The following is a 22954-nucleotide window of genomic DNA, read 5'->3' as shown; positions in this document are numbered from 1 at the left end:
ATATTTTTACATGCACTGGACCTTAACAAATAAGCATGCAAATCTAAGGGGTAGGTATGATTAAATCTAGACTGTATTTTTTATTTTATTTTATTTTAATTCCTGCTGGCAATGGTTAACATTCTCTTCCTTATTAATATGAAGTGTAATCTGTGATGTGCATAAATCTCAATTAATTTCGTCGTTAAATTCAAAAAAAAAAAAGAAAAAGAAATTACTATGTGGGCGTGTGATTGCGCCCAAAAATATTCTGTTGAACAATGAAACGACATTTTTTAAAAGAAAAAAAAAACAAAAGTAATCAGTGACACAAAATTGAAACTAATCGGGTCCTTATCTAGCATGAGATTACGTTTCTTTTGTATTTTTAATGTTCATCCCTTGTTTCCTATGAGCTGTGCAACTTATACGTAAGTGAACAAATTTAATACCATGAGTTGCCTATATATCTCATCAGGTATAGATATAGACATGAATTGCTTGAATTTAGTTAAATCTAATTCAAAATTGTATTCTTTATGAATTTCTTGAAAATTTTGCATGAAAGTTTACAGAAAAATCTGAAGCCAACAAACACACACCATGTTTTCTATAACAAATGTCTTTATATAACTATGGATTAATGAAAAAGATCCGATTTGAAATCGAAATGATAATTTGACTACTTTTCTATCGATATCCAACGTTTATCTTACATATTCAACAGCATACACTCTTGAAGCTATGACAGGACTATACAAAAGTTAACTCATAAGAAGTCTCTCTCTCTCTCTCTGATAACTCTTACAACTGTGATGATTTCCAATTTCTTCAAATATCTATTCCTGATTTCTTCAGCAACTGGAACTTTCGCAACCAATGCACCCTCCCAGTCCTCGTAAATAAAAAGTCGTGTATATTTGTCATTTGTTTTTGTCTTTTTCTCTCTTTTATTCACGAATCAACACCCACTGAAAAGAGAAAAAAAAAAAAAACTTTCAACCAAATGGAAGAAAGCCATCCCATTATAAGTTGGAATCCCACCATTAACTACATCTAAATCTCCCCCGAAAAAAAAAAAGATGAATTTCTTTAAAGGAGTTTCATTAGTAAATATTCCACGTATATCGTCTATCGGTATTACTCAACCCGTTAGATATTTCTCCATTACATCTCCAATCTTTGCCAGAAAAACATATGATAGATATTATAAAATTACCAAACAATTGACATCTATTGATAAAAGAGATTATCAACCAGGTCAAGAACGTCCAAAATATATGTCTGTTCCTAAAGAAATGCCAAAATTTCCAAGATATGATTATGAAACTAGATTTTTCAAGAGTCAAAATAGAGGTTTATATGGTGGTTTACAACGTAAAAGTTCTAAAAAATGTTCAGAATTTTTAAATAAAACTTTAAGATCTCATAAACCTAATGCTGTATGGACCAAATTATGGAGTGAAACTTTAAATAAAAAATTGAGATTGAAAGTAGCTGTTAAAGTCCTTAAAACTATTAGTAAAGAGGGTGGATTAGATGCATACTTATTGAAAAGTACTCCAGGTAGAATCAAGACCATGGGTTTGAAAGCTTGGCAATTAAGATATGAACTTTTACAAGCTCAAGAACAAAAAGAAAGAGGTACTGTTACTCTACTGGACGATCAAGTTAAACCAGTCACTTATATTCATTCTAATGGTTTAAAATTCCATGCTACCAAAGAAGAATTATTAGATGAATTACATGAAGCTGTTCAAAGAGATTCTTATTATCCAATTAAACCAATTCATTTCGAAAGACGTTACAGTTGGTGGTCAACCAAACAAATTGTTGATAAATTAGAACAATATAAATGGGATTTCTCCAAATTTGCTCAATAAATAAATAAGTAATATTGGGGTTGTTTTTTTTGTAAATAGCATTAATATCAAACACATACGCGTAATTATCTCAAAGATTATTATATACGTAATTGATTTGTACATACTACTAAATCTTTATAAGACCGCCAAAAAATGCGTTCTTAATGAATCTGGTCAAATGTTAAAAATAACATGCATTAGGGTTATAACCCTAAACAACCGGAAAATTTTGTAATAAAAAGTAGTGTAATATCGCACAAGAAAAAAATAATTAATATGGAGGTCTGACACACCTATTCTCACTCGCACACACACTAACGACTTCGCGCACTAACACTCTCGCACAGTCAGTGTGGTGAGTACTGCGAGTCGTTTTTTGCTGTAAGGAAAAAAAAAGTAATTTTTTTCTGAAAATTTTTAAAGAAGTTCTTGAACCTAACATTTAATAGATCAAGTATACAAAAATGGCTAAGTCAGGTATGTGGTTAGACAACACCAGTTGTGAAATGGCCACTATTGAGAATAGATGGAAAGTATAGATTATTTGGATAAAAAAAAGAAGAGAGAACAGTGTATTTAATGAATATGGATAATTTGTGTGAAGAAACTAGAAACTAGGATGAGATGAAGACAATGACAAGAATATTCATCAAAGTTTTAAAGAAAGTCACTACTATCACATAATCATAATACTACTACTACTATTATTCATACTATTACAATGAAGGGAATACATTTTGAAAATAGAGATGATAAAAACTACGACTACAAGGACCATCAAGAACTATAACTATTACATCTATTTGAGAATAAAAAAAGGACATTCACACACACACACACACGTAAAGACCAATTAATACTAACATTTTTCTTTTTTTAGGAATTGCTGTCGGTTTAAACAAAGGTAGAAAGACCACCGCTAAGGAAGTTGCTCCAAAAATTTCATACAGAAAAGGTGCTCAATCCCAAAGAGCTGTTTTCGTTAGATCAATCGTCAAAGAAGTTGCTGGTTTGGCTCCATACGAAAGAAGATTGATTGAATTGATCAGAAATGCTGGTGAAAAGAGAGCTAAGAAATTAGCTAAGAAGAGATTAGGTACTCACAAGAGAGCTTTAAGAAAAGTTGAAGAAATGAACAAAGTTATTGCTGAATCTAGAAAACATTAAATTGGTTTTTAACTGGGGTTTTTATTAAACTTGTACATTAAATTTCATCTTTCATTCTTTAATATATGTAAAAATATAAAAAAATCAATCAGTAAATCAAGCAGATTTAAAAATTTAATGAAATATTCGTATCAATAATGATAATTATACAGTAGAGGCATTATATTGTAGATTTAATGTATGATGTTGTTGGGTAATTAGTTTGATACGAGTATAGCGCCCATCTGTGTTGTTGACCATAGTGCTGAATTTGTTGGTCGCCCTGAATTAACACTGACCAATCCAATCCCGCATTATTTTCCAACAACCTACAACAACGACAACGAAAAAAAGTAGCAAAACAAAAATGACGTCTTTGATATTTATGGTTTCTACATAGTAAATATATTTTTTATTCTTCTTTTCACTTACTCTTTCTTAATCGAGTTTATTATTTTCAGGTTTCAATCAAGTAAAATAAAATATGATTAGATCAACATTTGCAAAAAGTTTCCATAGATTACTAAGTCATACAACTTCTCCCACTCCACCTCCTTCTCATTTCTCGAATCCAAAAGAAATACCACCAACTTACTCCGAAGAAGTTTTTCAACCCCAGCCTTTAACTGCTCAACAACTGCAACAACAACAACAACAACAACAACAATTGGGAACGACAGCATCATCTTCTTCTAATCCAACCGAGTCCAAAACATCACCGAAACAACATGATGGGTCCATAAGAGAGATTACTGCTTTAATAGCTATGTTTGCATTAGCTTATATTGCCATTGATAATTATACTGAACGAATAAGATTAGATAAACTCCACACTGAAACAACAGCCATCAATTTAAAAGCATTACAAATACAGCAATTAAACAATCAACGAGAGAAGAAAGCAAAAGATTTGAAAATGCTACAAGAACGTAAAGAATTTAATAGAAGAGATTTTAAAATGGGTCTACATATTGCATTATTAAGAAAACAATTGATCGATTTAGGTTATACTCCTATGGATATTGATTTAGCAATTAAAGAATTTGAAAAAAATGTTAAACAAGATAATTCTATCAAACATGTAAATGATCAATATTTATGGTTAGATGATAAATCAGGTATGTAAATAAACTTTTAATTATTCAAATTTGCCACTTGTTAACAAAAACTGATATACTAACTACTTTCATTATCTAGATCTTAAACCGTATCTTCCAGATCCTATGGATTATGATAAACCAAAAAATAGAAAATAATTTATCTAATTAGGGTTTCTTAAAATTATATATATTTACAATAACTATTCAATATTATTCTCAATAATTTTATTTTTTGCGTCACGTGCTCGCATTTTGCTGAGTTCATGTCTCTTCTCTTCTGCCCCCCATCACAGTATAAATTCTTCAGTTCAAAAAATTTTTTTTTTTTCATTTTTTTTAGAAACTTCTTTTTCTTCTTTTTTTTTTTTCTTCATCAATGTCTTTAATTTATTGGCACCCATTAGAGTCACGGATTATATGATTACTTCTACATATAATCTTATAATCACCATGAGGGTTATTTTCGTGCTCGGGTTTCGCCATAGATAAAACTTTTGTTTTGCCCAACCTTTAAATGCTCGTGTCTTTTCGAATTTATGTTGAAATGACTATGCGGTTCTAAACATACATTTATTAAACTCTCTACTAATATGCTGATTTATATGAACTAATTATATCTTCTGTCAAATTTAATCCTTTAATGAATTTTGAACTTGGCGTATCATCTGTTTCCATATCATCACTAGTTATAGTAGTAGTAGTATTAGTAGTACTAGTTCCGTTTGGCACAATTTGTATCTCACCATTTGATATTTTGAAATGAATTAAAATCTCTTCGGCATCAACATTACCTTCAAATATTAATTGTACTTCTCCTTTATTGGAAAATTCAATATCTTCGATTCTCATCAAGAAATAACTTTGACTATCACTAAACTTTATACCTTCCATTTCATTATTATTACTTGATGTAGATCCATTGCCATTAGGTTCATTTTGTAAGAAATTATCAAGATCAATCTCATCTTTATTATTAACTGGTTGAATGGTTGAATAATTTGCCGTTTCTGAAATGGCACTAAGTCCTAATATCTCTTCATCAGTAACATCATCAGGTAATTTCAACGATTCTTTTAATTTTTGCTTAGCTTCTTCAGTTAATTCCTTCTCCGATGTGGCTATACCTAACAATCTTGAACTTCTTCTTCTTTTATTATTGAATATAGGAACTTGTGTCAGTTTGTTGTTAATCACTGTACGTATCAAATTGGACAACACAATGAAATTTCTCAATACTGGTATAATCTTTGGAATATCTAACAACTGATTGATATTAACTGATTTTAAGTTGACAAATTTACTAGGAATATTGTTGCTAAATTGGAAGGATACATTATTAGAGTCAATGTTCAACACTTGCTCAAATTCTTCACCATTATTAACTTTTTCAAATACATCCTTTAACGATTGTTCTGCTTCTGATGTAGTATAATCTAAAAACCCAAGATATTCCAATACAAAAACAGGTAAATAAACTGAATGGTTTAATTCTAATTGTAATGCCCATGCTGAAAAATTGTCTCCATCCACAACAAGTGGTTTCAAAGTATTTTCAAATTCAAATTTATACTTTCCATGTGCTATTTCCCATTCTTGAATCTGGTTATCAATTAAATAATCAACTTGATTAGTTGAATCAACCACATTAAGTTTTAATTCATAATTTTGACCAACTAACAATTCATCAGTACCTTTAATCAGTCTATATTCACGATTTATAAATCGATAATCTTTCCAAAAATCAAGAACCACTCCAAGTTTCTTATCCTGATTTAGTTTTACATTCCCAAGAATACCAAATTCTGGTTGCCAGTCTTCTAATTCTTTATCAATTTGATTTATAGTATTTAATAAGAATGAAATAGTTTCAATATAAATGAATAATTCTGGATTATGATTAGCAAATTTATCAATTATTGCTAAATATTGTAAATTTGCTGGGAAATTTCCCAATTTTGGTCCTTGTAAATTACTCAATAATATCTCTTCAACTTGAGTCTTATTAGAATTTGATGATTTATTTAAAAATGTAACACGATTATTATTACAATTCAATTTAACATGAGTTAATCCTAATTCATCTTTATGAATGGTATATGGTTCTCCAGTTTGAAGGTTTTCACTTCCATTGATAGATAAAGATAGATTGACAATCTTTGTATCGGATTCAAAATCAAGATCTAAAAGAATGGATGAGGCAGCAATGGTTAATTTTTGAACATTTGTATTATTTGTTGAATTTTGTAATTGAAATCCTAAATTGTCGATAAATGTTTCGAGTTTTAATTGTTGTGCTAATCTTTGAATTAATTCAACTGAAATTTGAAAGTTTGATGAATAAGCATACAATAATTGTAGTGATTTATCTAACTCTGAATTGAAAGTCGATCCCATGGTAGTCCTATGATTGTTGTTGTTCCAGTTGGTTGTTTGTTTTGAGATTTGGTGTGTGTAGTGAAAAATCAAGCTGAAAACCAATACACGCCAAAACAAAAAAATATCAATCAATTCATCTGCTACGAGTGAGAAAAACTAACAGAGGAAAATTTTTTTATTTTTTTTTTTTTTTTTTGGTTCTTCCTTTTAGCAAGTAGGGTTTTAATACATCACGTCAAACCAACTCAAATCACTACACCATGTCATTAATAACACCTGAAATCCTGGCACTTATAGATCCAGTAGTGTCAACTTTGAAACGTCATCAGGTTGAAGGTCATAAAGAAATCGCCTTGACAATTGCTCAATTGTTAATGAAGGTTATATCTGCTGCAAGATGGTCCAATATCTATGATTTAATTGAACTTATAAGACAAGTTGGAGTCATAATTCATAACGCTTACCCTAGAAAAGTTATTTCAGATAATGTTGTTCGTAGAGTCTTAGCATTAATTAGAGATGAAATTGAACCAGAACAACCTACTGCAACTACTAATACCAATACCACCACAACTGAAAACAATCCAATGATGAGCTCCATGTTTAGTTTGTTATCAACAAATAACAACAAGAATGAATCTATTAAAGAACAAAAACAGCCACAACTGAAAAAACAAACAAGTGATATGAGATCTATTATTATACAAGGTATTAGGGATTTAATTGATGAAATTTCCAATGTTAATGAAGGTATAGAAAATATGGCTGTTGATTTAATTCATGATGGGGAAGTTTTATTAACTCCAACTCCAAGTTCAGATACTGTTATCCATTTCTTGATTCAAGCCAGTGCAAAGAGAAAATTTAGTGTTGTCGTTACTGAAAATTATCCAAATGAAATCAAAGCCGCTCATAAATTTGTTAAAACATTAGCCAAGCATAACATTGAAACTATATTGATCCCAGATACCACTACTTATGCTATAATGTCAAGAGTTGGTAAAGTTATAATAGGTACCAATGCTGTGTTTGCCAATGGGGGTTGTTTATCAAGTTCTGGTGTGGCTAATGTTGTCGAGTGTGCTAAAGAACACAGAACTCCAGTTTTTGCTGTTGCTGGATTATATAAATTGTCTCCATTATATCCATTTACTAGTAATGATTTGATTGAAGTGGGGAATGCTGGTAAAGTTTTAAATTATGATGATTTCCAATTGGTTGAGAATGTTGATGTTGTTACTAATCCATTAGAAGATTATATACCGCCTCAACATATTGATATTTTCATGACAAATATCGGTGGGTTTGCTCCATCTTTTATTTATAGAGTTGTTTTGGATAATTATAAACCAGAAGATAATAAACTTGAATAATGGGAATAAGAATGTATCCCTTTTCTTAATATACAGATGATTTTTTCTTTTTTATGATTTTAATTTTTCTTGATTTAGGTAATCCAGTTGTATTGTTATCATAATTTAATTTATCTGTCCAAGGTCTTGATAACTGTGTGTTCAAATTATCATCTTTTGAAATTGTAGGGAAACTTTCTCTTGAATCTAATCGAGTATCTATTTTATTCTCATTAATAATTTCTAATTCGTCATCAATAAGTGAACAAATTTGTTCAATTGAAAGTAATTGTGGTTGAATTTCTTCTTCTTCACTTGTGCTATTATAATAATTACTTCCAGTTACATCAAATGTTGAACTAAGTGTTACGATATTTCTAGCAAACCTATCATATTCATTAATGTCTTCATTATCTTGTAAACACGAAACTAGATCATTTCTTGAAAATATTGGTCTCTGATGAAATATTTGTTCAGGTTGTTTAACTGAATATTTTTGAAAGAAGTTTTGAAATCTTTCAACAAGTATTTCAAAATATTTAATCATCATATGAAATTGGCTTATTTGCAAGCAGTATCACAAATAAAGTGTGTGATTATTTTTTTTTTTTTTGTAGTTTTTTTTTTTTTTTTTTGCAGCTATAACAATTTATATTCAAATACAATAGGAAACAAAATACCTACATACTGGAATAATAATAATAATAATAAAAAAAAAAACTACTACTTGGAACTTCTCTTACCTTTTCCAACTGGAATATGAACAATATGTTCATCATCTGGATGTTCTTTTGGTAAGACCAAATCAATACCTTTTGATGAAATATCAGCTTGAATTTCATTTGCATCAATTGGTTGCTCAAATTTAACAGTACTATAATAACTTCTTGCAGAATGACCACCTTCTTCATCATCATCTTCTTGTGATATTGAAATAATCAATTCATTATCTTGTTTGTTGAAATCAATACTAACATCTTCAGCTTTTAAATCATCATCAGCATAAGCAACCAAATATTTATCTGGTTTTTCTTCAGTTTTCAAATTATCATCAAATCCAACAAAATATTTTCCAGAACTGAAATTTTTCCAGAAATCATCAAAAAAATCATCACTAGTTCTTAATAAACCTCTTGATGGTTCATAGCGAGAAACTTGTTGTTGATCATGAGATGTACCTCCACGAGATCTATTATATCCAGCACCTGTAATTTTACGTGGATTATAATTTGGTGGAATCTTGTTGGTGTATCTTCTTGGTCTATGGAATAAATCGTCGAAATCGTGTTCAAAGTTATAGAACCAGGACATTATTTATATAAGTTAAAATAGTTTATTGAAAGTTTTGAAGAGTGATAATTTATAACTTTTAGACTTTCAAAGTGGAGAATAATTATGAAGTATTTATAGTTTTCATTACGGGGGTTTGGACTTTATATCAGTCTGCATGATCATACTGCAAAATCAAAGGAAAATAAAAAGCCACAAAAAAAAAAAAGCGAAAAAAAAAAGAAATGCAACAATAATGAAATATCAAATTCAGGGATGATAATGATAATTATTGAGTTCTAAATTTTTCTTTAAATTTCTATAATCACTCCACATTAAGGTCACGATTGGTTGCCACAGTGATCTCTTGCCACCTCCCCCTTTGTCAATCTATTATATGATCAGATGTTTACATGGAGTATAGAACAGCAATCGTGGGGAGGGGGATTTTATTCTAGGATATTCTTTCGCTCCCATGGATCTGAAAAATAAAGGGGGAATCTCAGTAATATTGCATGATTAGTGTTTGGCGATACTCGGTAACTTAATAATTGACTCATGAAGTAACTGTAAATAAGATAGTTTGATTGATGGTGTGATCTTGAAGAAGATAAAAAAAAGGAGTCTAAGTTTATTCTACGCAAACTCCTGGAATATGACCATTCTACTCTTTGAAATCCTCTCAAGTCCCAAATGACAGACTCTTGAAACTCGTCTTACAAAAGCTATTTGTACTTATTCAAACAATGACAGATGATTCCACTGTAAACTCAAAATACTTCCGATTATTAGATTATTATTCTCCACTTTATTTAAGAAGTAACCTTAGTTTAACATTCCTCATTATACATGTATGCTTTTGTTTGTATAATTCAAAGTAAAAAAAAAACAAAGACCCGGTGTTCTGCAATACACTAACATAGTTTATCCTTTCCAGGAGCTGGTCGTGCACATTCGCACAAAAAGCATGACACGGACAACAAAAATTAAAGAGAAAGTGAGAAAGCTCAAAAAAAAAAAAACAAATTGAAACAAAGAGAAAACTAAAATAATAAACTTGAATACAATTTTTACTTCAATATTATCTTTATTTTTAACAACAAAGCTAGCCAATAGTTTAAATAAGTAAGGAAATTCAAAAAAGAAAATAGGATAAGAAAAAAAAATTAATAAAAGTAAATAAAAAAGTAAAAGAAAATGGCACATCCTGGAAGACCAAGGGGTCGTATGAATAAAAAGACCTTACAAGCACAAGCTGCTTCACAAGCTGAACAATTAGCTAGAGTTCAGCAACAACAAGCTCAACAACAAGCTCAGCGAGCGGCACAAGCACAAATGGGTAATAATCCAAATTCACAACAATCAATCAAAGAAGAAACAGGTGTTCAGTTACACGATGAAGCTGATTTGATATCGTTTAGAAATGACGCTTTGTTGAGATATATCACCAATCATGAATATATTGAAAATGTCATGAGTAAATTAATTCACAGCTCGAAAATTATCCCACCAAGTTTATATCCACTCATACCAAAAATCAATGAGTATGAAAACTTGAAACCAGAAGATGTATATTTTGGAGATTTAGAGGCAATGAAATATGTCGAAAAGAAGCTTGCTGAAAGATCAGATAACATGAAGGGAGAATCAGATCCTTCTTATGTTAAATATTTGTTTAACGATGAAAAGTACCAGTATCAACGTGCAAGTATGGCCAAATTATCAGAATTACAGAATGATTTGCATGATAAGGATTCCCTTAATAAATTGGAATCCGAGTTAGATAACATGTTGAATGAGTACAAGACAAAATTCAACCAAGAATATAACAAGAAACCAGCTGTTTCTAAGTATTCGATAACTATTGACAAGATTTCATCCCAAATTGAAGTGACATCAGCTCCTGCAGACTATAATCCAAAACTGATAAGCTCGTTTATCAATATGAACAATAACAGTACTCGTGAATCACTGGACAACATGAACTCTGATAATAATGGAAGTGGAAATTTCAATAATGAAGGATTAAATGGGTTTCAATTCAATGGCAACATTGATACCTCAAAATTTAATGGATTTAGTGGGATCCCGATGAATCAATTTGACAATAATTTTGGTTTATCTATGAATGATTCTAATGATAACAGTACAAATAATGAAAACAACGTGGATACCAATTCCAGTGTTCCACCTCAAGATACAGGTTCAGGCGAGGATGTCAACATGAGTGGAAGCAATTCAACAAGTCAAATTAATACCAACGCCAGCAACAATGATCTCAATAGCTCCACTAGCAACACTAATAATAGTGACAATGAAAGTAACACAAACATTTCTGCTGAACAAGACGACGGTGAGGATCAAGTCATGGAAGATGTTGGCTCTAAAGATGATAAAGATGGTCAAGACCAAGAGCACCAACAAAAACCACAAGAAATATCAAATGAAACCAATAATGACAATATCAGTAGTAAGAATATCGAGGAGAACAATGAGCATGATGCTAATTCTAATGATAGTAACCAAGCTAATACAAATGATTTGGATATGAATGATTTCTTCAACGACAAGGGTGATGGTGACATGAACCATCTGGGTATGGTTGACGATGATATTGGAGATTTGTACAATTTTGAAACTGGTGGTGAAGACGACAATGGATTAATCGGAGGATCTGAATTTGAGCTGGATTTCTTAAGCCATATTGATCATGGTATGGAATAGAATATTGATTTTTATTTTATTTTACATAGTTTATTCAATAAAATGTGTATTATTAGTATGGTTTACTAACTTGAAATTGAAAGCTCTTTGTGGCGATGGTGTGGGTCGTTCGGGTACTGATTTCCTTCCGTGGATTTGAGAGCCAAGTCGTAGTATACTCCGCGGCACGAAACGAGCAGTCGAAAGAAAACATAAAAAAAGAGAAAAATAAAACAATGAAAACTCTCAGTCAAGAAAACAACAACAACAACAGCGAGAGAGAGAGAGAGAAAGAAAAAAAAAAAAAAAATCATAAACAGAAATTTGTAAATTTTTAATAAACGAATCAAAGTCAAGTCGATAATTTTTTTTTTTTTTTCAGCATTCAATAAGTCTTGTTTCTTACAAACAACCCCACTCATATTGCTAAGTTTGTTTCTGTATTGACTTGTACTTAATTCGAGTGAATCATCGATTGAATCTGATAGAAAGGTTTTCCACCTAGACAGTTGACTTAGAACCTTGTTTTCATTCCGATATTTAACTCACCTTCCTACAACATATTTTTCTTTGATGATAGTTATAATAATATAGCTAAGATAATACTACTACCCGTTCATCATCAAGAAATATTTAATTAGTAATTTTTTTTTTATTTTGGTTTAAAACACAAAACGAAGAAAGAAGAGTAGACCACCTAGATTGATTTATCTTTAAAGGCCCCCCCCATCTCGTTGTTTCTATTTATTTTGTTTACCCCATTTTCAATCAAATATAAAGTCATTATGACCGACGAAAATGGTATTACCAGGCGCTCGATGTCACCCACACAACAACAACAACAACCAATAATGCACACCCAAGCACAACAACAAGCACAATCGTTTGCTAAAGACCCCCGGTTACAACCTCCAACACGTACTAGGATAAGGCAACAGAAATTAAAGTATACATTTGTGGGTTACATCATTGTCTTGATATTTCTAGCCATCACACAAGTTATTGGTGTGTTATTTTTCAAAGAAGGTTTCTTATTGTCTAGGACAGTATTACCAAATATTTCAACATGTAAAGAGCAGAATGATTGCATGAATCCAAGATTCGAAAAGGCCATATTTTTAGTGATAGATGCTTTAAGATTCGACTTTGTGATACCCATACCTGGTTCTGAAGAATACTATCACAACAATTTTCCAATTTTATACGATTTAGCCAATTCAAAGTCAGATCATGCAGTACTTTTGAAATTTATGGCTGATCCGCCAACCACTACTTTGCAAAGACTCAAAGGGTTAACAACTGGTTCATTGCCAACTTTCATTGATGCCGGTTCAAATTTTGATGGTGATGCCATTGATGAAGACAATTGGTTATTACAGTTGCATAGAATCAATAAAACTATAGCATTTATGGGTGATGATACTTGGAAGGCTTTATTTAGTGAGTACATTCATCCTGATTACAACTTTCCTTATGATTCATTGAACGTATGGGATTTGCATACAGTAGATAATGGTGTTATTGAACATATGTACCCATTAATAAGTAAAGAAAATTGTACGAAATGGGATTTGCTAGTGGGACATTTTTTGGGGGTTGACCACGTAGGACACAGATATGGCCCACGACATTATTCCATGAAAGAAAAGTTGAACCAAATGAATGATGTGGTTACTAAAGTAATTAAAAGCATGGATGATAAAACACTTTTGGTTATAATTGGTGATCATGGTATGGATTCAACAGGTAATCATGGAGGTGATTCCAAAGATGAATTAGAAAGTACTTTATTCATGTATTCTAAGTCCAAAAAGTTCTTAAAGAAAGACAAGTCACATTACAATATAACTGATATGGGTAAGAACTATAGATCAGTGAATCAGATTGATTTGGTTCCAACAATGTCACTATTACTTGGATTGCCAATTCCTTACAACAACCTTGGATTCCCAATTGATGAAGCATTTGGAAGTATCAAAGAATTGTCGACAGCGTCTCAAAAGACAATTGATCAAATTAAAAAATTCAGAAAGGATACCCCAAGTTTATCAGACTCATTACTTGAAGAATATGATTCATATAATTCAAACTATGATACATTTGGTGCATCCAAGAAACATTTTTCTAATTTGATAGAGCAAGCCAAATTGTATCAATATCTTTCATTGGAACAGTGTAAAGGATTATGGGCCACTTTTGATTTAAGATTCATTGGCATTGGACTTGGTATTTTATTCCTTTCTTTGACATTTATGATTACATATTCTAGATCAATTCCGGCTGTTAGAGTACTGACAATGTCGTTTGAGTTTATTGGTTCAGTTATAGCCATGTCCATCATGGGATTGGTGTTGAGTTTTTCTATTTTCATTGTCTTAAAACCTGGTGACTTTACCTTGAACATCTGCTTATCTATAGGTGCAGCATTGGGAATGGTTATTGGATTTTGGGCACCAATTATGGATAGATTCAGTGTTGGGTTCCTTTGGCATCAAACAATTGATTTCTTCTTGTACAATTTTAACTCGTGGTCATTTATGGGGATTGTGTTTGTTGCCTTTCACTGCTTGATCTTTGCATCCAATTCATATGTTGTTTGGGAAGATAAGATGGTTCAATTTTTTTTGTTGACATTTGGTGGTACCTGTATTTATGCATGTTACACCAGTAATAAACTTCTGGAGAAGGCAAAGGTATTAGCACTTCTGCATGCTATTACTTTCACCATGTGTACCAGATTGGCATCCATGATTAATTTATGTCGTGAAGAACAAAGACCATATTGTACTCCAACTTTTGCTACTTCCTGGTGGTCAATTTTGTTGTTACATCTTGTCGCTTATTTATTACCAGCATGCATCAAGTCATTTTATCATTTATCAGACTCCTATCACTCAGCAGCACCTTTGTGGATAGGTACTGGGTTAAAGTTTTTGCTATTCATGAATGCAGTATATTGGACTTTTGAATTTGTTTCTACAAATGAGTATTTCAGTAAAATTAACTTATTAATTGGTACGTCTTTACTTGTATCGTTCAAGTTAGCGATAGCCAGATTGGTCTTATTTATTTCATTAGTTTTGGCTAATTTCAGTTGGTCCAGGGGTCCATTGTGTGTTAAATTAGAGTTGTCCAATAGTGCTAATAATTCTATCCACTTGGAAGAAACAGACGATGATGATAATTCCGATAGTGACCTGAGCAACAATAAAACTGCCACCATTCTTGGATATGGCAATGTCTATGGGTCGTCCTACTTTTTGTTGGTTTTGAATTTCACGGTTGCAATTATGTTGACAACAAAACCAATTGGTGCATTATCAATAAGTTTGTTAATTGTTCAAATACTTTCTCTTTTGGAGATTCTTGATGTGTTAGAAATTAGAAAGAACTTAATCACCCCTATAATATTTGGATTGTTGGGTTATCAACATTTCTTCAGTACCGGTCACCAAGCAACATTACAATCTATTCAGTGGGAAATGGGATTTATGACTACTGAGACCATTGTTTTCCCATTCACACATTTAAATATATTTTTGAATACGATGGGTCCATTTCTTTTAACAGGATTGGCCATTCCATTGATCACAATATGGAAGATCATACCATCCTCAAAGCCAATAACCCTTTTATCTCAAATAATAACTAACATAACAACATTAATTACATATCACTTGTTCACTGGTCTCAGTAGTTTGTTATTTGCTGCTCATTTCAGAAGACATTTGATGGTGTGGAAAATATTTGCACCTAGGTTTATGTTGAGTGGAATTTTGATTATAAGTTTGAACATTTTTCTTATCTTCATTACCTTGTGGTTTGGAACAGGTAGAATTTTGTCCCAAATTAATAGAATTTTTGGTAAATAAAGCTTCCTTTGAAATAATTCTAAGATAAATAGAAACAGAGAGAAAACATTCAAAAAGTAGTCCATAGTCAATCTAAATATAGAGTTTATATATACAAATCCATTGGTGGTTCGTACTTTCCACTCAGTTAATATTGCGGATTTAACAAAGCATTTATAAGTGAGTCCTTTGTGAGCTTTTTTCTGTTTTTCTGTTCCTTGTTTAATTTGCATTTTAATTTTTTTCTTTTTTTTTTTTTCTTCTGATAGTTCAAACGAACAACTCAATCAGATCGTGTGAATCTTGTGGATCAAGAGATAGATATAGTGTGCTCCTGCCCCCCCCCCCCACTCCCTAGACTAAAATACCACATAAGTATAAGAATAAATCCGATGTTATGATATCCAAGGTATTACGTTGTCATATATTCCATATCGCATTGGTGCTAAGTACTCAATTATTCAGTCTAACATCTGCATATTCACCATATAATTCATCATTTACACCAGATCATATTCGATATTTACAAAATGAAACTCGAGCATTATTAACTCATTCATGGGATTCATATATGAAATTTGCATTTCCTTATGATGAAATAACACCAATCACATGTCAACCTTATGGGCCAGATTTTACTGATATTGAAGACACTGTACGAAATGATGCCAGGGGAAACATTTCCCTGATGGTACTAGATAATTTAGATACTTTGATTATATTCGAGAAATGGGATGATTTGGAATATGTATTGAAATATTTGAAAGATAATCAGTATAATATGTTTAATCAAGATACAATTGTACAAGTTTTTGAGACAAGTATTCGACATTTGGGTGGATTATTATCAGCACATTTATTGTTGACAGATGTAACTATTAAAGGGAAATTATCTGATAAATATCAAAGATTTGAAATGATCTGTAAGAAATATGATGGATTTTTATTACGAATGGCTCGTGATTTGGGATTAAAATTGATCCCTTCCTACAAGACGTCAACGAATATCCCAGTTCCAAGAATAAATCTTAAACAAGGGCTATCACAAGTGCCACCAAAATTACAAAAAGATGCATGTACTTCAGGGGTGATGACACCAGTATTAGAGTTTACTTTATTGTCTAAACTAACAGGTGATTATCAATTTGAGTATTATACACAGTTGTCATTTTGGAAATTATGGTCTCTGAAACTGGAATTGAATTTATTACCAATGACAATAGATCCAATTTCAAACTATTGGAAAGATAGTATTTCTGGAATTGGGGCAAACATTGATTCGTTTTATGAATATGCTGCTAAATCGGCAATTTTATTTGATGATGACTATATGTGGTCAGTTTTTAAAACATCATACAAAGCATTGTTGACTCATCTGGCTCAAGGAGGTAAAGGAACAATGATTTTTCCCAATATTGGGGTTTATGATGGTGTCATATTTAGTGATTGGATAGATCTGTTGGGTGCATTTTGGTCAGGATTACAAGTTTTAACTGGCCAACTTCAAGATGCTATCAAAACACATGTTGTATATTTGAAGATTTGGGATTATTTTGAACTGATTCCGGAAAGATGGATCTATACTCATCACAATGTCAAGAATAAGAAGAAAAAATTCAAAGCTGAAGATTCTATTGATTTAGAATGGTATCCCTTAAGACCTGAGTTTATTGAGTCCACATATTATTTGTATCATGCTACTAAAGATCCAATGTATTTGCAAATTGGAGAAAGAGTTTTGAATTTGTTGAATGATAAATATAAAGCACCCTGTGGATTAAGTGGGTTGCAAGATGTCAGAATCAATTTGCGTCAAGATGTCATGGAATCGTTTGTTGTAGGAGAAACGTTGAAATATTTATATCTTCTATTTGATACAAAAGATGAAATCTTCCTTCATGATAGTAGCATCATGAATAATAAGAATTGGATATTTTCAACTGAAGCTCATCCACTATGGTTAAGCAAGCATATGGATTCGCTTGGTGATAGTAAAGATTTGAACGACTCATTTACTAAAAGAATGTTTAACAAATATATCTCAAAGTCGACACGAGACTTGATTGACAAGCCGAATGCTTCCTTTATAAGAAATATCACATTACCAGATCCAAGATCATTTGAAATTGAAAGCAGTGGTGATATATCACATATTGCTAAGCGAGATCCCTTTGCTCAAAGATTTAAAACATGTCAGTTAAATCCATGGAAAAAGTCAAGTAGTTCGTTCCTTGAATCCAGTTATTATAAATGGCCCTATCTATTCAGTGCGGATTATGCATTCGAGAAATCTTTAAAGAAACCAAGATATTTAAATCAAACAAATTTGGACGGAAGTTACATTGAATTGACAAAAGATTTTTACGACAAATTCACAATGTTTGAAGAAAAAGATTTAATCTGTCCTATAATGTCAACCACGGCCATTTATGAAGTATTTTGGGGTGATATAAAGCAGTCTGGTTATGTTGAAATTTCTGAGATTTATCATACAAAAGAAGTTAAAGATTCTATAATGGCACCTGGTGATTTATGGATTCCTGAACTTGACTCGTTACGTGTGGTTTTGGAAGAACTAGTTCCTGGTAAGATAGACACGTTTAATAATTATATTACCGAAGATTATATACTATCACTCCAAGATTCAGAAGAAGTGAATGATATCAGAATCATCAACTCGTGTTTAAGAATCAAAAGAGTTAATGGAATCACCCTTGGTGATGATGCAATTGTTTGGACCCTACCATTTGAGCAACCTGAACTGGGTGCTAAAGGACATACAGAGATCGGTATCACAAGTGATGCAAGAGTGGTTATACAAGGTAAAGTAGTAGAAAATTTGTTAGTTTGGTATGGATAGTTTTATAGACTTATTTATGTAAATATACAAAGATGTGTATTCTTTTATTATTATTTTTTTTTTTTTTTTTGCAACAGGAGCGTTTTATCAATACACGGACTTTTCAACAAAATAAGTTTTTTCTGTTAACCAGTCGTTGAATCAAAACAGGAAAAAAAAAAAAATTGGCAACAGGAAAAGAGAGAGGAAGTCAACATTTTCCCCCCAAGAGAGAGAGAGAGAGAGAAAAAAATTCCTTTCAAACACGTTTCTTTCTATCATTTTCTTCTTGATTAACAATCACTTGAATTCCATTTACTTTTGGTTAACCTGGAAGTAATTTATTAAATAATCATTTGGGGGAAAGAGAAACATGAGTTATGACCCAATTCATGACACTTACAAACCGTCAAGTAGTCAATCGCAGCAACACTCATCACCTCCTTCAAGTGGATATGGTCAACAACAGCAACTGCCATCATTATCAAGATCACCACCTCAATCTATAAATAATCTTATTGAAGTAACAGGTCAACAAATACCTCAACAGTACGCGGTGCCAGACCAACCACCACCTGAAGAATATCAAAATCATCTAAGTTCAGTGAATATCCCAGCTCCTCATTTACCAGAACCAAATACATCAATTTTATCATCTTCTCCAGCTGATAGTAAGAAAGCAGGTAATAGTGCAGGCGCATTATCCATTTCTAGTTTGGTTTCTTCTGGTAGTAGTTCAAATAATGTTGCGGTAATAGATTCAAATATCCAACAACCACCTCGTCTTGAACAAAAAGTAAGCTCAATTTCAAAATTAATGAATGATACTGTTGAGACTCCTAGCCAAGAACATGCTGAAGATTACTATGATGAAACCGATATTAACTCTTCTGTTGTAGGAGAAGATGAGGAATATGTTGCCACTCCACCACCATCTAAATCGCAAAAATCAACAAGTACCTCAGCATCAGGAAATAAAAAGAAAAAGAAAAACAATATCGCCAATGCTAAGTTATCATTAAAGAAAGCTGATGGTGAAGCATTCTGGCGTAAAGATATTCAGTATGATTTCTTGAAAGCATTATTTGATGACACAACTGCTTGTTTTACCAATTCATTTGAAAAATCAAACATTGCTAATTGCAACAATAATCCAAAAATTTCATTTGGAGAATTGTATATTCGTACTTTAGCTGAATCAAGTAAATCGTCCAGGGTCTTGAAAGAAAAATTGATTAGAGATGTTGATTTAGGTAAAGCGGTTGCAAAAGTTTGTATCTTGGTTAATGTGGGTAGAATGAATACTACTATTAATTTTGTCCCAGAAATGAAGTCTACCTTGAGAACGTATCATTCCATACCTTCTTTACAAACTGGACCGAAAGGTGGCACTGTTCAACAATTACAAGATACTCCAAGATTAAAATCTATATTGAAAGCAGTTTGTGAGGGTGAAGAAAATAATCTGGCTTTACTTGATGATATAATGAAAACCCCACCTGAAACCAAGCCAAACACTAACATTATCCAATTGTTGTTTTTGTTAAGTAATGCAGTGCACGGTGTGCCGTATATGGATGATCAACCAAATAGCCATTTATTGGAGTTCTTTGTTAATACCAAGATCCATCCTGAGAATCGTGCCAAGAGATTCCTTTGGTTGTTGTACACATTTTTGGAAACTAATTTCAGTAAAGAAGAACTCAGTCAGAATCCGTTTGGAGGTGAAACAATTCCACCCATTCAATGGTTGGAAGAGCTGGAAATTAAAAACTTTGATAGAGATTTGGACTATGAACGTAATTATGCTGATTTAATGTTCCAAGCAAGAATGCAATACTTGGCTAACCCTGATGATGAACAGTACAAAGAACATTCTAGGCGTTTACAAGCTTATCCGTCTTCCAAGAAGAGAGATGCAGAGGAACAAGAGGTTAGTGAAACAGAGGATGGTGATGAAAATAAGAAGGTAACACCATTAAGGAAGAAGATAAAACGTAACAATCCAAGTATCCCATCTCCATTGTCCAGGAATGTGATTACAGTAAATAGTTCTTCTAGAAGACACTTGGATGATCATGAAGTCAGAGACGTATACAAGACTACTTTGAAAGATGTGATTACTTTCCCAGTGGAAGGTTTAAGTGAATTAACTAAAAAGTATAGTCCATCTCCATTTGTGCCTACAGAACCAGATGAAGGCGAGTCGGTTAGTCATCATTGTGAAATAGTAGAATTATCCAAACCAATGGTTCAAGAAGTTCGTACAGCATCTAAGGCCAGTACCGCTTCTTTCAACAAAAAGATTACAATTTTAGGAAACTGGTTGTACCGATATTTTAAATACAAGAAATCCATCGGGAACAAATTGCTCGGCATTGAATGGGAAGATATTCGATATGACTTAATACACGGAGTTGAAAGCTACTTGTATGAAAGCTTTGGTAAATCATTGAACTTGCACAAGTTGTTGACTTCTCACGATGAAGAAGGCGGTGAAAAAAATCAATTGAAAACTGAATCTGGTAATGGATCAACAACTAGCCATAGTAGTGGTGATGATGACGAACTTGAATTTCATTTTGATTACTTCCCATTAAGAGATTACGATAAAGCTAATGAGAAATATAGTTTTATTTTACATTTGACAGGGTTTGTCAATGATTGGTTTATCTTGCGATTAGAGGAGAAGATGGCTAAAATGGAACCAAACAGAATATCCTTTGATTTAGAAAACGAAACTGTATCTATATAAATTGAATGAGTATGTATATCTCAGAATATATTTTTAATGATGATTCTCAAAGATGTAATAACGTCATATTGACTTAATAAAGTTTGATAAATTTGGCTAAGATTTCTTGAGTTGTTCCCATCTCCGCTGTCATCAATTACGTATAAACTAATCAGTGATTGGCAAGTTCCAATAATAACATCACCCATGACAATTCTCCAATTCAACACTAGTCTAAACGGTTTTTCATTAATATGGAATTTTAATTCCACTTCATCAATATTCTGTAAGATTGCATATTTCCTCTTATTATCAGTTATGGTATCCAGTAATAGATCGTGATATTTAGTAGTGTCATATAGATTATCTTTGAATTCTTTTAAAAGTTTATGGATTATAGATATTCTTGTATGTAATAACTTTGAAAATGAATTCAACGCATACATTAGATTATTGATTTTTTTATTGGGTATATAATTCTTTGTTAATACTTGAGTAAAAGAACTTGAAATCAAAGAAAGTTTAAAACAATCCAGTACTTCAATTTTATCCAATATATCATTATCACAATTAATAAACAATTTTATATTTAACTTAAAAATCAATGGTAATATTAATTTAAATTCTATAATTCTCTTCATTTGTTCATTTTGATATTCATTAAAAGTATTAATATTATCAATTTCCAAAAATGGAACAAATTTCTTAATATATTCCAAACGTAAATTCCAATCAGCTGAAGGTAATACATTTAAATTATTCAATATATAATCATCATTTTTTAAATTTTTCAATTCCAATTTTTCAATATATGCTTTTGTATTTGAATCCAATAATTTCTCCAATTGTTGTTGATTTGAATTAAATGTTGCTTCTTTGGTTAAATCATGTAATTTAACTCTTAAATCATTTACTTCATTATATAAATTTGCTCGTGATTTAACTAATTGATCTCTTTTCTCAAGTAATTCAATCTTTTGTGTTTGTAATTCAATAAGTTTATCTTCAGGTGTACTTATTACTTGAGCTTTAGAAATATTTAAAGATTGTGAAATTTGTGGTGACTTGTGTTGGTTTGGTGAAGAAGTTCGTAGAAGATCCGATAATGTTTCAAGATCTGAATTAGAAACATTTGGTGAACTTGTAGTAGACATTAGTTTATGACTTTTTGTTTATAAACTTTATTGAATTGAAGTGAATTGAATTGAAAATCAAAACAAATGCGAAATTCCAAAATTGATTTTATTTTATTTTATTTTTTTTTTTTTTTTTTTTTTGGTCGTTCAAATATAATTCAGTCCTTTGGCCATCTCCATTCATTTCCAAAAACTATTCCAACAACACACCATGGTATCAGAACCAGAATTAAAAAGTGTATGTGTCTTTGATTCGAGAGTATATTTATTGATATTAAAGTTTAGGATTACTAACATATATTTATAGTATATGGATAAGAAAATATCTGTACAACTTAATGGGTCCAGAAAAATTATCGGAATATTAAAAGGATATGATATATTTTTAAACATTACAGTAACCAACGCGTTGGAAGTGGATTCCAAAGGTGAACATTTGAACATTGGTGTAACGGTATGTCGATTATTTCAAGGTTATCATCACATATGTCCAGTTTGATTCAATATACTAACACATTAATTTAGGTAATCAGGGGTAATTCCATAGTATCAATTGAGGTATGTTTAACAAATAAAGATTTTGCAATCACATAATCAACATAAT

The 22954-nt window shown here is 31.5% G+C and overlaps 12 protein-coding genes across 12 annotated transcripts; 8 read left to right on the top strand and 4 right to left on the bottom strand. All coding sequences in view use genetic code 12, as the record gives it.

The window, feature by feature from the left end:
* Positions 1 to 1061: 1061 nt before the first annotated feature.
* Positions 1062 to 1862, top strand: CTRG_01448 (mitochondrial 54S ribosomal protein bL28m; the record flags this gene model as incomplete). The annotated part of the gene is made up of 1 exon (XM_002547096.1): positions 1062 to 1862. One exon carries the CDS (start codon positions 1062 to 1064, stop codon positions 1860 to 1862), a length of 801 nt encoding a protein of 266 aa, XP_002547142.1.
* A 1612-nt stretch (positions 1863 to 3474) lies between these two features.
* Positions 3475 to 4116, top strand: CTRG_01447 (uncharacterized protein; the record flags this gene model as incomplete). Its single annotated transcript, XM_002547095.1, has 1 exon — positions 3475 to 4116. The coding sequence occupies one exon, from the start codon at positions 3475 to 3477 to the stop codon at positions 4114 to 4116; it is 642 nt and encodes a 213-aa protein (XP_002547141.1).
* A 559-nt stretch (positions 4117 to 4675) lies between these two features.
* On the bottom strand, positions 4676 to 6484 carry MED1 (Med1p; the record flags this gene model as incomplete). Its single annotated transcript, XM_002547094.1, has 1 exon — positions 4676 to 6484. One exon carries the CDS (start codon positions 6482 to 6484, stop codon positions 4676 to 4678), a length of 1809 nt encoding a protein of 602 aa, XP_002547140.1.
* A 242-nt stretch (positions 6485 to 6726) lies between these two features.
* GCD7 (translation initiation factor eIF2B subunit beta) lies at positions 6727 to 7839 on the top strand (the record flags this gene model as incomplete). Its single annotated transcript, XM_002547093.1, has 1 exon — positions 6727 to 7839. One exon carries the CDS (start codon positions 6727 to 6729, stop codon positions 7837 to 7839), a length of 1113 nt encoding a protein of 370 aa, XP_002547139.1.
* Positions 7840 to 7864: 25 nt separating this feature from the next.
* CTRG_01444 (uncharacterized protein) lies at positions 7865 to 8368 on the bottom strand (the record flags this gene model as incomplete). The annotated part of the gene is made up of 1 exon (XM_002547092.1): positions 7865 to 8368. The coding sequence occupies one exon, from the start codon at positions 8366 to 8368 to the stop codon at positions 7865 to 7867; it is 504 nt and encodes a 167-aa protein (XP_002547138.1).
* A 173-nt stretch (positions 8369 to 8541) lies between these two features.
* HSP21 (Hsp21p) lies at positions 8542 to 9129 on the bottom strand (the record flags this gene model as incomplete). Its single annotated transcript, XM_002547091.1, has 1 exon — positions 8542 to 9129. The coding sequence occupies one exon, from the start codon at positions 9127 to 9129 to the stop codon at positions 8542 to 8544; it is 588 nt and encodes a 195-aa protein (XP_002547137.1).
* A 1155-nt stretch (positions 9130 to 10284) lies between these two features.
* Positions 10285 to 11811, top strand: CTRG_01442 (uncharacterized protein; the record flags this gene model as incomplete). Its single annotated transcript, XM_002547090.1, has 1 exon — positions 10285 to 11811. The coding sequence occupies one exon, from the start codon at positions 10285 to 10287 to the stop codon at positions 11809 to 11811; it is 1527 nt and encodes a 508-aa protein (XP_002547136.1).
* Positions 11812 to 12575: 764 nt separating this feature from the next.
* On the top strand, positions 12576 to 15662 carry GPI13 (mannose-ethanolamine phosphotransferase; the record flags this gene model as incomplete). Its single annotated transcript, XM_002547089.1, has 1 exon — positions 12576 to 15662. One exon carries the CDS (start codon positions 12576 to 12578, stop codon positions 15660 to 15662), a length of 3087 nt encoding a protein of 1028 aa, XP_002547135.1.
* Positions 15663 to 16038: 376 nt separating this feature from the next.
* CTRG_01440 (alpha-1,2-mannosidase MNL1) lies at positions 16039 to 18501 on the top strand (the record flags this gene model as incomplete). Its single annotated transcript, XM_002547088.1, has 1 exon — positions 16039 to 18501. The coding sequence occupies one exon, from the start codon at positions 16039 to 16041 to the stop codon at positions 18499 to 18501; it is 2463 nt and encodes an 820-aa protein (XP_002547134.1).
* A 352-nt stretch (positions 18502 to 18853) lies between these two features.
* Positions 18854 to 21235, top strand: CTRG_01439 (uncharacterized protein; the record flags this gene model as incomplete). Its single annotated transcript, XM_002547087.1, has 1 exon — positions 18854 to 21235. The coding sequence occupies one exon, from the start codon at positions 18854 to 18856 to the stop codon at positions 21233 to 21235; it is 2382 nt and encodes a 793-aa protein (XP_002547133.1).
* A 20-nt stretch (positions 21236 to 21255) lies between these two features.
* On the bottom strand, positions 21256 to 22368 carry CTRG_01438 (uncharacterized protein; the record flags this gene model as incomplete). The annotated part of the gene is made up of 1 exon (XM_002547086.1): positions 21256 to 22368. One exon carries the CDS (start codon positions 22366 to 22368, stop codon positions 21256 to 21258), a length of 1113 nt encoding a protein of 370 aa, XP_002547132.1.
* A 292-nt stretch (positions 22369 to 22660) lies between these two features.
* CTRG_01437 (mRNA splicing protein) lies at positions 22661 to 22849 on the top strand (the record flags this gene model as incomplete). Its single annotated transcript, XM_002547085.1, has 1 exon — positions 22661 to 22849. The coding sequence occupies one exon, from the start codon at positions 22661 to 22663 to the stop codon at positions 22847 to 22849; it is 189 nt and encodes a 62-aa protein (XP_002547131.1).
* Between the last annotated feature and the right edge of the window lie 105 nt (positions 22850 to 22954).

This window comes from Candida tropicalis, assembly GCF_000006335.3.
Source record: "Candida tropicalis MYA-3404 genomic scaffold supercont3.2, whole genome shotgun sequence".
Taxonomy (NCBI): domain Eukaryota; kingdom Fungi; phylum Ascomycota; class Pichiomycetes; order Serinales; family Debaryomycetaceae; genus Candida; species Candida tropicalis.
The sequence above is the reverse complement of the archived record's forward strand: the minus strand, read 5'-3'. Positions and strand labels throughout refer to the sequence as shown.